This window comes from Tachypleus tridentatus, chromosome 13 (genome assembly GCF_004210375.1).
Source record: "Tachypleus tridentatus isolate NWPU-2018 chromosome 13, ASM421037v1, whole genome shotgun sequence".
Taxonomy (NCBI): Eukaryota; Metazoa; Arthropoda; class Merostomata; order Xiphosura; family Limulidae; genus Tachypleus; species Tachypleus tridentatus.
In genome coordinates, this window is record NC_134837.1 from 221,832,656 (window position 1) to 221,846,830 (window position 14,175).

General features: G+C 30.8%; 1 protein-coding gene across 9 annotated transcripts in view; it reads left to right on the top strand.

Moving 5' to 3' along the window:
• LOC143240526 (VPS9 domain-containing protein 1-like) overlaps positions 1-7,178 on the top strand; it is a 104,372-nt gene extending 97,194 nt beyond the window's left edge. For 7 of the 9 annotated variants that reach the window (XM_076483091.1, XM_076483097.1, XM_076483092.1 and 4 more), the window contains 2 exons: positions 2,908-3,012; positions 6,388-7,178. In XM_076483091.1, the coding sequence (XP_076339206.1) occupies positions 2,908-3,012; positions 6,388-6,469 (187 nt within the window). In that variant the 3' untranslated portion in view covers positions 6,470-7,178. Of the gene's footprint in view, positions 1-2,907; positions 3,013-6,305 lie in introns of all 9 variants that reach the window. The other 2 variants (XM_076483095.1, XM_076483090.1) reach the window with 1 other exon arrangement.
• Positions 7,179-14,175: the final 6,997 nt, after the last annotated feature.

Below are 14,175 nucleotides of genomic sequence, written 5' to 3' on the forward strand. Positions count from 1 at the left end.
GGAGTAATGAAGGTAGGTTCTTAAAGCATACTAACAGCATTGTTTTGTTTTTTTGGTTTCAGCAATTTCTAAACTATAAATTCAACTGGAATAGTGAACTTGTAGGTTATAATTAGTTGCTACCAACAGTAATAACAAACTGTTGAGCTAATAAAGATACATTTGGGAGATATACATCATTATTTTATATACATTCATAGAAAATTCTTCTTATAAACTCCAGTTTGTGTTAATCCTTCTGTCCCAGGTGCCCCTTTAAATACCTTTGTGCACAAGTCACTGAGTTACATTCAGAATTTAATGAAATACCTTTACTGTTGATTTGTGTGAATGAATTTAACATTATAATGTATGTTAGATTCAAAGTTTTGTGCAATATAAATTTTAAATCCTATATTTAAAAGGAACTATTTGAAAAAATACTTAGTCGTAGGTTTTATTGTCATGTGACTCACAAGCTGTGAAAAATCTAAACTTTCACAATCTCATTTGTGTTTGAGATAACCAGTTGTGTAGATGTATGTTCAGACAATAAAGAAATTTACTTGGCTTATTGAACACAGTAAGTTTTAAATGTCCCTGTGGCTAAATGCAGTAGAAACAAGTAATAAATTTTGTCAACCCCTGATGAGTGTCATGTCCACCTTCTATATTTTTGCTTGAGTATTATCATATGCATGTGTATAATCATAAGAAAGAACTCATTTTGCATTATAATCTAACTTGTTATTTTAAAATTCACATGCATTTGTCATCTTGAAGATGTAACTTCTTGCAGTATCATTGGCTGCTTTATCCACAATAGGATTTGCAGGTTTTGCTTAGCTAAGTATGTTGTAATTAGACAGTTAAATTGTATTTAGGTCTTACTTTTATATATTAGTTAATTATATATTATTTATTTTTTTAAATGTGCAATTGAAAGGTTTAAACATTTTATAAATATACATCATACTCTGCATCAGTTCTCAAAACTTAAGTTTTTGTATTATGGTAAAATAATTTTGCCAAAGACTTGTACCTCGCTGCTGAAGATATACTGACTTATGCCGAGATAAGTACTAAAAGAGAAAGAAAATATTAAAAATTAACTGTATGTGAAAAGAAAAAAGGCCTGAAGTAACTAATACAACCAAAAGAAGGTATTTTAAGATATTCTACAAAATACAAAAAGATTTATACATTTTTTCTGTTTCTTAATTTTAAACATTTAAGTACACTGTATGTTGATGATATCTACAGCTAGTGATATGGTAGAGAAAATGAAAACTAAAATATTAACATTTACCTTAAAAAACGTTTTGATATTCATTTAAAAAGTCTAGAGGTTATGCAAATAAAACTCAAACTGTAAAATAAAAGTATATCACCTTGAGTGCAGATAACTACAGTAGATAAATAACATATTTCTAGTAGAAATAATTAATATAATATTTTTTGTATACAAGATACTTATAATTTTTAATAACAAAATATTTTGTTCATATGTATGAAAGAAAGATCAAATATCAAACTGACTGGTTATGAAAATTGATTTTGTGTAGTATGTTTTAGTTTCTATAGCTTACTAGAATTCTGGTTATTACTGTCTATAAACATTATATTGACTAATAACATAGGATAAGTCTTGTATTCCAGCAGCAACTAAACACATATATAATTTTCAGAGTATCATGATAAGGATATTAAACTTGCAAAACCACAACCTAGAAGACTGAGTGTATTACATTTTTAAAGTTAACCAGTCACAAAAATTATCAAAGAAAAATTATTCCATGACTAAATTTTGTTTTTGGTTTATAAGTTTGAAACTTAGTTTTATTAGAAATATAACTATATGATACATTTAGACAGTTCAAAGTGAGGCACACTTAAGTAGATAACTTTCATAAACTGATAGAAACTATAATATGTTTGTTTTGTCAACAAGACATACTAGTAGGTGGATTAGCTGTGCCTTTTTTTTTAAATATGTTATTAGTCACAAAATTTCAGAGTACTTCTTTTTAGAGTTTGAATTACTAAAAATTAGACATTAATTTTCTGTGCTTATTTTACTCTAAACAACCAAAGTAGAAATTCACTGAAAATAAAGCAGTAGATCACTGCTTATGTTATTAAATTGTTTAAATGACACCATAAAATTATACTTCCAAGAGCAACAAAGTACAAGCACAAAAATAAGTTAACTTGTTCTCCAAGAACACAATATGGAATTTATCAGTGTATGTATTCTACTATGTTTACAACAAGAATTCCTTAGAGTAGTAAGATTGCACTTTCAATCTATGAAAGTGATTATTATAGCATATGGTTTGGAGCTGATCCATTAAACATTGAAAGTGTTTGAGTATTGGTCGTCCTTGTGAGATGCTTGGATTTTAGTACAGGCATACAAATTGAGTGCCCATAGATGAAAGGATACTAAAGACATTGCACTTAATCTGAAATATCGAGGTGTTCATTATTGCATGATTTATTTTGGTCTCTTTGTGGTATGTCTGTGAACTTCAAATACTAGAAACTGGGTTTCAAAACACATGATGGGCAGAGCACAGATAGCCCATTGTGTAGCTTGTGTTTAATTCCAAACAAATGATTTATTTTGGTTACAAATAATAGAAAAAGAAAGACTGAATTTATCTGCCCTTAATGGTGCATTGTCTGTTAATCAAGGTTTTACTGTAGTTAAACTTTAAATTTTTGATACCAGTTGATCTGTCAGTTTAAATCTTTTGATTTGGGTAATAAGAATTATAATTGTTTTAAGAACTGTTTTACAAAAATGTGCTAATAAGAAACCTCTTCAAGTATACATTTGGTTCTCATAAATAATTTATCATATTTTTTCTCTGCAAATGAGGGTGTTTATTTATTTATATATTTTGTTGTTATTATTATTATTAGGAGTGCTGATGAGTTACTTCCTGTGGTTAGCTACATTTTGATAAAAACTGATCTTCCCCAGTTGTTTTCAGAATGTCAGTTATTGGACCAACTCATGGACCAAAGGTCAGGAGTTAAAAGAGTTTATAATAATAAAAATTTGTTTTGGTGGATCTGTTCTGTGTCTTAAAGCCAGGCATAGCATACTAATTGTGTTAAATACTTCTTAAGTGTTAAAGTAGGTAATTTTTAAAGCTACAGGAGGTAAAACCAGGCAGATCTATTATTAAATGTTGATGAACTGAATGATGGATGAGTACTTTTTTAACCCTTTCAGTGCTGAATAAAAAATTTTGATGTTTGGCATGGCACTGAATATATATGTTTCATACTTCAACTAATTACGATATCAGTACTAAAAGCATGATATCTCGGCAATAACTCAACAAAAGTCCCTGAAATATTCAGTGATTGTACCCAATACTATATATGTTAAATTCAATACATAAGAATAACAGGAATAAAGGAAGGTCGCCTGCTGCACTGAGCCTTCAAGTAGACTGCGGTCACCAACCGCGCCGAAAGGGTTAAGTAAGTTTAATAGATATCTTTTTAGACCTTTGTTATCATACTTTCATACTATTACATTTGAATTTAGATCATAAGATATATAACACTAGGAAAGAACCTAAAATACCAGTGTAAATGATACAAGGTTAACCAATTCTCTGTTTGCTTAACCCTTTCACAATGGGGGCAGTATAATAATACACAAGTTTGTCTGTAGATTTGTACATGTTAAGTATTTGCACTATAACTTTTGATGCAACATATGTGTCCTCAAAAAAGTTTGTAGTCTCTTAGTAAGCACTACAAATTTTTGAAGATACATATGTTGCATCAAAAGTTATAGTGCAAATTAAGCACTACAAATTTTTTTTGCACACACAAAAAATCAGATTTTTTAATGAAATATTATGACTAATGATTCGTTTGTGAAAATAGTTTGTTTCATTATTAGTTTGAGTAAAAAGTGATTTCATGTTATGATTACAAAAACTACTCTTTCTTCCAAAAATCTCAAATATTATTTGTTTAATCTCTAAATCCTCTTAAATACATTTCAACTGTTTGTTTTCGGTAACACTTTATATTATGTTTTCTATACAATAACTGTGAGGTCTGACTTACCTCATAGCCGTCATAAAAAATGAAGAAATAAATATAAATTATGCTCTTTTTGGTGCTAAAATGACTAAATATTATAATATGAAAATACAAATTTTTAGTGTAAGTAGCTTAAGTCTCATAATATTACATATATTTTAGTGAAATTAAATAAATACATTTAAATGAAGTTAAATAAGTAAACAAAATCATGAGGAAAGACTGCATTAGAAACAGCAGATCCCAACCTTTAATTAATTATATTATAACCATAATTTTTAAAAACCAAAACAAAACACATTAACATTAAAATAATAAACAAATTATGCTGCATTAAAAAACATCCTAGAGTACAAGCTAAAATATGGGATTATAAAGTGATCCTCGGTTTTGGAGATGGCTGTGGAAGTAGAACCTACATTGCAGTGGGGATACACCATCAGTCAGTCTAGTCTCACATAAAAAAGTTAGAAACAAGAGAGTGAGATGTGGGTGCCCAAATCCATAATGTCCCACATCTATATCACCCTTTCTGCCTGCAGACAGTTGTGGAAAGGTGACTGCTCCCCCAAGTTAAAATAAGAAAAAGATAAAGATAAAAATTAAATATAAGAAAAAAAATTTTTTTTAGAGCAGGACATGAGAGACATCTTTTGCTATTACATTTTATTACATTTACAGCAATATAATAAGGCTGTTGTACTTAACTGCATAAAGCTTCAATAATGCATTTTTTAAAAATGCAGTGTATTTTGTTTATTTTTTAATATTAATGTGTTTTGTTTTGGCCTTTAAAAAAATTATGGTTATAATATATATATATTTGTTATTATATTAACCTTCCAGTCATGCCTAGCTAACATTACATAACTTGTTTTGATGTGATGCACACAAACCCAATAATATAAAAGTGACCTTTTGTCTTTGTCTTGGCTGTGTTTTAGTGTACTGGTATTTTATAATATATAGTCACATTTCAATTATTATACATTATATATGTATACAGACTATTTAGAAACAAATTATTAAACTTATTTTTCTTAAAATGCAGCATAATAAATAAAGAAGTGAAGCAAACAGTTATCTCTTCTAGCTACAACATTTGAACTCGGTTGCTGCTGGATATAGGTTGCTAAGCCTATTAAAATTTTGCACATGAAGGATATCAAACAAAAATTTTTTTAGGTTATATATATATACACAGTTGAATAACGAAAAAAAAATCGTAATTATACTGATTCCTTAGAATTCCATTATAATTTATTAAGCTTAGAAACTAAAATGTAAAGACACAACCTACCTTCTTAAATCTCTTGGTTTGAAAAAAACGTAGTAGCCTTTTCACAGCATAAAATGTTTTAAAAAACTTCTTGGGGAACATTCAAAACTGTCAGCTGGTTATTCACATGTCATATATTGAAGTAAGGATATATATATATAAGGGACTGTTTCCAAAATTAGAGTTGAATGGGGTCACTGTGTTTGATACAGTACATAAGCCATATCTCAGAAAAATAAAAAGATATGAGGTTCTGATTATATATTCCAGCTTGTTAATATTGGTAATTTGAGTTACTAATTTGTACAAAACTATAGACTTTAGACATCACAAACATCTGCTTTTAAACAGTGCTGCATCTATATTTAGGTGTGTTTTTTTGATATTTACTTTTAAACCAAGAAATTAACTTGTATATAATATTAAAGATTGAATTATAATCTACAGTTTGATTCCAAACTTACCGACTTAAATTCATGCTGTAGTAATCCAATAAAATTTTGATTGCAAATCAACAAACATGATGACATGACCTTTTGCTCCTGGCCTGTCATGAAATGGTTAATTAATCTTATCTTTTTACTGAAATTAAAACTCATTTGGCAGAATTATGGAATAAGTTTCCTATATGTCCCATGAATTAGTCTTATTTAACATGTTTTTCAGCAGTGTTATAGCTTTGTTATGTGAATACCTTAGAATAGTTTCTCACATATTAATTTTTACACATAGGACAGACATTGTATAATTCAAAAATGAAAAGTTTTCATTCTTTCGTATTATCATGCTTCATGTTTTTATATGAGACATCTACATGCTCTCCCTTTATATTGTGCTTTTATAGCCATATAGTGTTGAGTATAACCTATCCTAAAAGCCATTCATTTAGGTTTTCTTATACTTTTGACTTTTCAGTAAATAAGCCCATATTGTTAGTGCCTAAGTCTAAAACTAAACTATTTATTCTCTACAGAATTCCACATCTCTTTGAAGCCTTTTTGTTTTTGATATTTGTTCAAAAGACTTCTAAAAGATGAATGTTCCTGCTTTCTTAGATACTTGATGGGAGAAGAAGGTTATTGTCTGACATCATTTTTGACAGCTTTGAAATATTTGGAAACTCAGATGGACTGGTAGAGTGACTCCAGAATACTCCATCATAAGAACCCCTTATACTTTCTGGAAGGATTTACTAGCTGATTGAAGATTGTTTTAAGCTCAAGAGGAAATTTAAAAAAAAATATTATTTGAATGTAGAAAATACGTTTTTGAAAATGTAGAAATATTGCTGTGCATAAGTTAACAGTATATGTAAAAGTTTGTTTCTATCAACTTAGAAAAAGCTTCATGAAGTTAAGCTTTCACTGTATGTAATGTAAATGTATATAGAGAAGTTAGACATAAATAATTATTTTGTTTTCCTGCAAAAAACATTGCTTCAAGTTAAGATTATTTAGTGTTGCATGCATGTTAGTGTGTGTTGGGTTGGAGAATTTGTTTCAGTTTTGGTGATTTTATTGGTTGATTATACCATGTTTCTTGGAAAGCTTACTTAATAATAGTAACTGCTATTAGTTAATTACATTTTTGCTTATGTTAACATATTTTGGTGTTCATATAGTAAATATTATATATTTACAACATATTACATCTGTTGTTATACTGTGGGATATCTTTAGTTCTTTTTGTTTATTTTAGCCCATAAAATAAAAAACTTAGATAATTTAAAAAATTAAAGTTTGTAACCTAAATAGTAAATATGTATTTATGAATTTCACATGTTTTCAAAATATGTAAGAAGTATTATAGATAGGAAGTAAATTCTTGTATATTCTCTATCTATCTATTTCTGTGTGTGTGTCCGGTAAAGTATGTGAAGTTCTAAACTTTTCTATACACTATTGGCCACGTTTGATACATCCAAAACAAGAATCTTCAATTATAATGGTGTAAATAAAACTAGGTTTAAAATAACATTAAGAAACAATGTCTTCAGTTTTGGGTGGTGTTTAGGGCCACATATCTGAGTAATTGTTATGATCTTACTTGGAGGCAACACAGTTATATCAGAGAAGACTGTTGTTAGTGTGAAGTGGCTCATTCAATCTCCAGACCTGAATCCATTTGAGCCCACTCATCGTTCTCTCAAGCTTGAATTTCTTTTCAAGACAAGTGATGACTATCCATGATCTGGGAGATTTCATTGTAAAAGAGCAGGACTGGCTGCTAAAGATTGTAATTTAGAGACTTATTAAGATAATGCAGAGACAATGTTAAGCATTGATAAATGTTTGAGGGTATTCTTTTCCATGTTGAGTTTTATAAAGGTGTGCTATGTGTTTATGAGAAAACGTATCATGTAGTTACTAGTCATCTATTTACCTTATTCATACAATGTACATATTAGTACTTTCACACACAAAACAGTGATTACAAGTTTTAATATAGATAAATAATATATACAAGATGTACAGAAGAGAATAAATAAGTATATTTTAGAAAGTTTAAGAATATTAAATTAACGCACAGGCTTTCTTTATCCAGCAGCTCAAAATTTGAACCTGGTGTTACTATTTTGAAGTTATCAGTAGGTAAAGGATGTTTACTAATGACAGTGAATTGACTCGTATATTTTCATGGTAAATAAGTTCAAACATATGAAAGATTACACTTCTCATTTCATGCATTTAGGTAAGTCCTTAATAATTTTAAAAATCAATAGTTTATAAAGTATCATCATCACTAAAATGTTTTCGAGTAATATTTAATTTCAAAACTTATGGAATAATGCAGCAAAAAAATGTACTAAAAGTAAAATATTTTTAGAATGACCAAGGAAACTTGATTAAAATATTTGTGCTTTCATAGTAAATTATCTTGTTTTTGATTCTCCTTTAAAGGGCTGATGTGGTCATAGTGTACAGGTTGTGTTGCGAATCTGAACATCCAAGGTAACTTGCTACTGTAATCATACATTTTCAGGTGTTTATACATTAGAATTGTAGAATTCAATCACATTATTCATTTGGAGTAGCCATGTATGTGGTGGTTGTTGCTGGTTGGATTGTCCTCTCTCTTTTCAACATTTATACCTGAACATTAAGAGATTTGACTTGGTCATTTAACCAATATGTTGCATCAGGTCATAAGTATTATAAAATATTGCCTAAAATTCAGGTGATAAAAAAGTTGCAACGTTACAGTGATAGATACTAAGTAAACTTTAAAATATGAGACAGGCTTTGTCAGTTGAGAATCAAGCTTCATCATATGTTGTGTAAAATTAATTGTGGTACTTGAGATGAATGAATGATTGATTTTATTTTTCACCTAGCATTTTCTAAGCAAATTCTGAATAGATAAGAAAAGAACTTTATTCATATATTAGTTATTTATATACAGGTAATCTCGTATTTAAATGATATAAACAGGCCTAATATTTGCAAATATACGCTAAAGTCCTTGAGCTGGATTATATGTGTAGCTGACTTTTACATTTTCTAAATTTGTTTACGGAATTTTAAGTGCAAAACATATTTAGTAATTTCGGTGATGTCTGATAATTTCCAGATTTCTTTTTGTGTGTGTGCGTGTGTCTTTCTTCAGTTACAGGATTCCCTTTATTTGATAATAATTTGTAAGTGTTATGAATACTACGATTAAATTGTGAAAGTAGTTCGAAGAAAGTTAAATAAATCATATCAAAATAATTGGCTGTGGAAAGCTTTGTGATGTTTATGCTAATTTGCATAAGTCTAATGTAAAAAGCTTGATATTAAAATTTGGCGTGAAATCGTCAACTTATTTTTCGGTGCACTTGTCTGCTTTCAGTTATTCAAAAATATTTCTGCGACATTAAAAAGTAACGGTATTTTAAATTATTGGTAAATCGTCTGTTTGATATACCTGATTTCGAAACAAGATTACACTGTTGGATTATTATTGTTATTTTGTATTTCTAAGCCATAATACCGTATTAAAATTTTCCTGATCCTCACAACGCTAAATTCCGGGATTCGATTCTCTGTGGTAGACAAGTCAGATAGCCAATTGTATTTAAATTTACGCTAAGAAAATACAACAGTTTTAAACCGTTTGTTATCCCAAACCAATTTTTTGAGTTCTAATAAGTGCGAGAGTTGTCCGGAACACCCGAATACTGTTAATGTATCAGTCTCGCATATTGCGCTGGGGTGGAATTATTTATACAATATTATGTGTATATCACATACGAGGTCTGTTCAAAAAATACGCGGACTGTTTGAATTGCGCGGCTCCAGTTGGTTCCAGTGGAATCCGCTTGGTGTCGCTAGGTTCGCACAGATCAGCTGATTACGACGCCGTTTCCCGATTGCAGATATCTTCATTTGTGTATTAGCTACGCGGTTTTAAGTGAAGTGCGATTTTTTCGTTTGGCGGATTTCAGAATGAATGACCTGAAGGAGCAACGACTTGCTGTGAAATTTTGTGTTAAACTTGGAAAATCTGCGACTGAAACTTTTGCTATGCTTAACACGGCTTACGGTGACGTTGCTATGAAGCGTACGGCATGTTTCAAGTGGCATGAACGTTTTAAGGATGGTCGACAGTCCATTGAAGATGATGAGCGTCCTGGACGTCCTTCCACGTCGACAAAATCAACACCCTGGTGCGGGCAAATCGACGTCTGACTGTTAGGGAGCTTGCTGAAGAGTTTGGGATATCAGTTGGATCTTGTTACGAGATTTTGACCGAAAAATTGAAGATGCACCGCGTTGCTGCGAAATTTGTGCCTCAGAACTCGTGCGTTTTTGGCCAAACACTCGATCACTGTTCTTCCCCACTTCCCCTACTCACCTGACCTTGCTCCTTGCGATGTTTTCTTGTTCCTCAAACTCAAAAGACCCTTGAAAGGAAGAAGATTTGAGACGATTCACGAGATTAAGGCAAATGCGACGAAGGAGCTGGAGGACATTACAAAAGAAGCGTACCAGGACTGTTTCAACAAGTGGAAACACCGTTGGGATAAGTGTGTGCGTTGGGCAGGAAAGTACCTTGAAGGGGTCCCAGACCTGTAACTTCTAAATAAAGTACATTTTGTTTTATGACGTTAGTCCGCGTATTTTTTGAACAGCCCTCGTAATTCCTCCTACCTGGTCGCACAGACTTCTAAATGGTACCAGATGGATCGTCTCAATCGCGAGATTTGCACAAAGGTAAAACTTCACCCGTACTCAGTGAGGAACCTGAGTATTTCGCGAAAATATTTAAAGGTAATTAACTAAAAGCGGATCTCAGTTTTGGCATTGATTTACATTAGAGTACATAAATAAGCAGGCCTACAAATTATCTTTCGTAACTTGGTTAAAAAAAATAACTTTGCATTGTTGCGTTTTATAAATGTGGACCATATGGTTTTTGCTTTTTCTTGTAATTCTTAAAATTGTATGTGATTAAAACTATTGAAATTACTGATTTTCTTCTGGTCTAATTGGCCTTAAATTTGTAATGGGATAACTACGAAAAGAAATATTTATATACAAAGGGTGTCGAGAAGTATTGCGAATTATCAAAACTAATCCATGTACGTTCTCTAAACGGTGGAACTCGTTATTTATCATATGAAGAAAATTATAATTACATAAGATGCATTTTAACATTACGATCTTATATAAATATAATATATCAAGTGAATCACAATTATGTAATTTTCACGATATTTGTCTTGTTAGTTATTCAATTATTATGTAATTTTCAAGATAATGCTGAGACTTAAACACTTAAGTTTTCAAAAGCACGTACTGTTATGAACTATCTACTGTGTTTACTACTCGGATAAAACTCAGGATTTTAGTGTTGTAAGTCCATAAACTTTCTGCTTTCCCACTGAAGTTTTGCGGTATGAACAGCCTCTCAACAACTGTGTCTGTCTTATCCTAACTGGTCAATTGAGTTCTGATATTGGCAAAAGGTCTAGTGACGCTGTGTATGGGAGGTACAGTACTCATGACGTATTGTTATACATTCTTCTTTACAATCACTCAATGTATTGTAATTAGAAGAGGAATGTGGCTCATGTAAATGTTACAGCTTCATCTTATGTCACATATGGGACTGACGTTTACAATTGATTCATAAACTTTAAATCACACATGTGCGATACCTTTACTGCACACGATAAAAACTTAATATAATAAAGACGTTACATTAGAGCTATAAAACATTTTATGTCGGCAATTAACTTGGCAAATACCCAAACCTCTGGAGCCCAAGAGAATAATATGACATAAAAACAAGTAAATAATAACAATCACACACGTCAGCATCCACTCATTCATGATGCTAATAAACTATAGAGAAGTAACATGTATGCAAAAACGGCTCGTTTGGGTTGAGAAAATATTTTACGTAAAAGAGCGAACAACGTTTCGACCTTCTTCGGAAAATATTTTCTCAACCCAAACGAGCCGTTTTTGCATATATATTTCTCTATAAGTGGGTTTTCTCGACATCACTGATTATAGAAAAGTAATATTTCCAAAAATACCTGACGCAACTCTAAATCGATACCTCAAAAAATATCATTTACAACCATTGAAGGCAATAAACATTACGATTACAAATATAAGTGTTCATTCTATGCCATTGTTATAGAAAAAAAAGATGCTTTTTAAGCAGAACTTAATCTTAATAATGCAACTATATGCATTACAGTCCTAAACCTAAAAAGATGCAAGAAAAATAAGTGAAATGATCAATTGTTTACATGCATCACCAAAAGTAAATGTTACATCCTTCCCTTATACGCCTAAATATTCAAAGGTTATTGCCAGTATATATCAACAGGAAAAAAAAAGTATTAACTTTTCACTACTATTCTAAAACACGTCAACTTAACCAAATATATAGAATTGTAAAGCTGTAATTTTTTAATTATCCTCAACAAGATAGAATAGATGCTCAAACATATTGTAGTTATCGAAATACAATTAGCCACCAACTGTCTATGTTAACTGCCTAATTGTAAACGTCTTGGTAAAGGCAAATACCAAATAATAATTTTAAAAAAACTTTAGAAATATATAAGCGAATAAATTGAAATGATTTATGTAAAAAATAATAATAATTCGTTTCAGTACTACATATACAATCTGAGTTAACACATTTAACTTAGCATTACGAAATAAAACCAAGAATATCTTTGATCGCATAGTACAGATCACAAGACATATTGGACCATTATTACGCAGTAGAAACACAACATACAATTAACCAGCCGAAATAACAGTTTACATATGTATACTAAATAACTCAACATAATCACGTTTTTTACATTCCTCAACTAGTTCGGTGTTAAGTCTGAAATTCACGACGCAAAAAATTAGGTTTCAGTACTCGTGGTGGGCGGAGCACAGATAGCTCGTGGTATACCTTTGCGCTTAACAACAACCAATTCATCACCATTTCATTTTTATTTAATTACAGTTATAAATGTTTCAGTTGAACTGAAATACTTAATTTCAATATTAATATTAGTTGAAAAGAGTATGTCTGAGGATTTATACCACTAGAAGATAAGTTTCGATACCCGTGGTAGACAGAGCACAGACAGCCCTTTGTGAATCTTTGTGCTTAATAATGCACATTAAGAAAATCAACAACAGAGTTAAAGGAAAGTGTTTACATACTCATACAATACACAGGATCAAGATACCTCACACGTCTGCTGCCGTCAACCCAACTGATGGGTCTCAGTCTACTTTTAGCTATAGACCGCGTGATATGTCATTGGATTACAAACAATTACGTTTCAAAGCCAAATTTATCTTGCGGTTATGAGTTTTGAACCTCTTGAATGTTTACTATTTTTATACTTAATTTATTATGCGATAGCGAAAGTGTAAAGTCAAACATGTCTGCGGAACTTTATTTAATAAAGAAAATTGTATTAATTAACGATTATTTATATTTCATCACTCAGTATAATATTAATTATACAAATAAATACAATGCAATAAAATTCTATATTGGGCCTCATTGACAACAACTGCGACGCCTAAAATTAGTTTTTTGGAAGAATATCATACACACACTAAACAGATGATATGGTCAACAGCCTGTAATCTCTCTTTCATTTTTTTTTTAACCAAGCTCAGTAGCCTTTCTAAGGTATGAGATCGGTGGAAGTTTCAATGGTCTGTTATACCTTTACTGTAATTATCTCTGTCGTTGAGTCTTCATGGTCACTTGTCCGCTGGGTGTAAGTTAACTTTGTGGCATTATAACGGGCACTAAGTCGTTATTTAGTGAATGTTTTAGTGCAGCACTGCTTACGATTCTAGTCCTGCAAGAAATAGTAGTCTATGGTAACGTAGCACATTCAGGACTGTGGATGAGGTCTAGTTCACTCAAAGGTGGTCGTTTCAAAACATTTATATAATTATAAAAATAGTTTACCATTTAACAAAGTCTGTGAATTATGTCACATGAGAGGCAAGCCTTGAGTAATAGTGTGTATGTGTTTGTAATAAAGTATAAAGCGACACATAATCTGTGTTCTTCCTACCACAGGTATCGAAACCAGGTTTCTACGAACTTACAGTGTTGTGTCAAATTTTCTGTTATTGGTTATTAAGATTTTATCAGTATAACTTAGATTACTTCAAGAATAAAATTGTAAGGTTAAAAGCTATGTCATCACTAATTTGTTATTACAGCTCAGAAGGTAACGAGCACACGCCCACTGTAAATAAAAATTTACATTTGTCTTGTAAACTGATAGATAACAATACACTGGGAAATGTAATCATTAGAAGCCTCAAAATCTGCAGATGATAAAGAATTCTAATTATTTTATAGGTTTT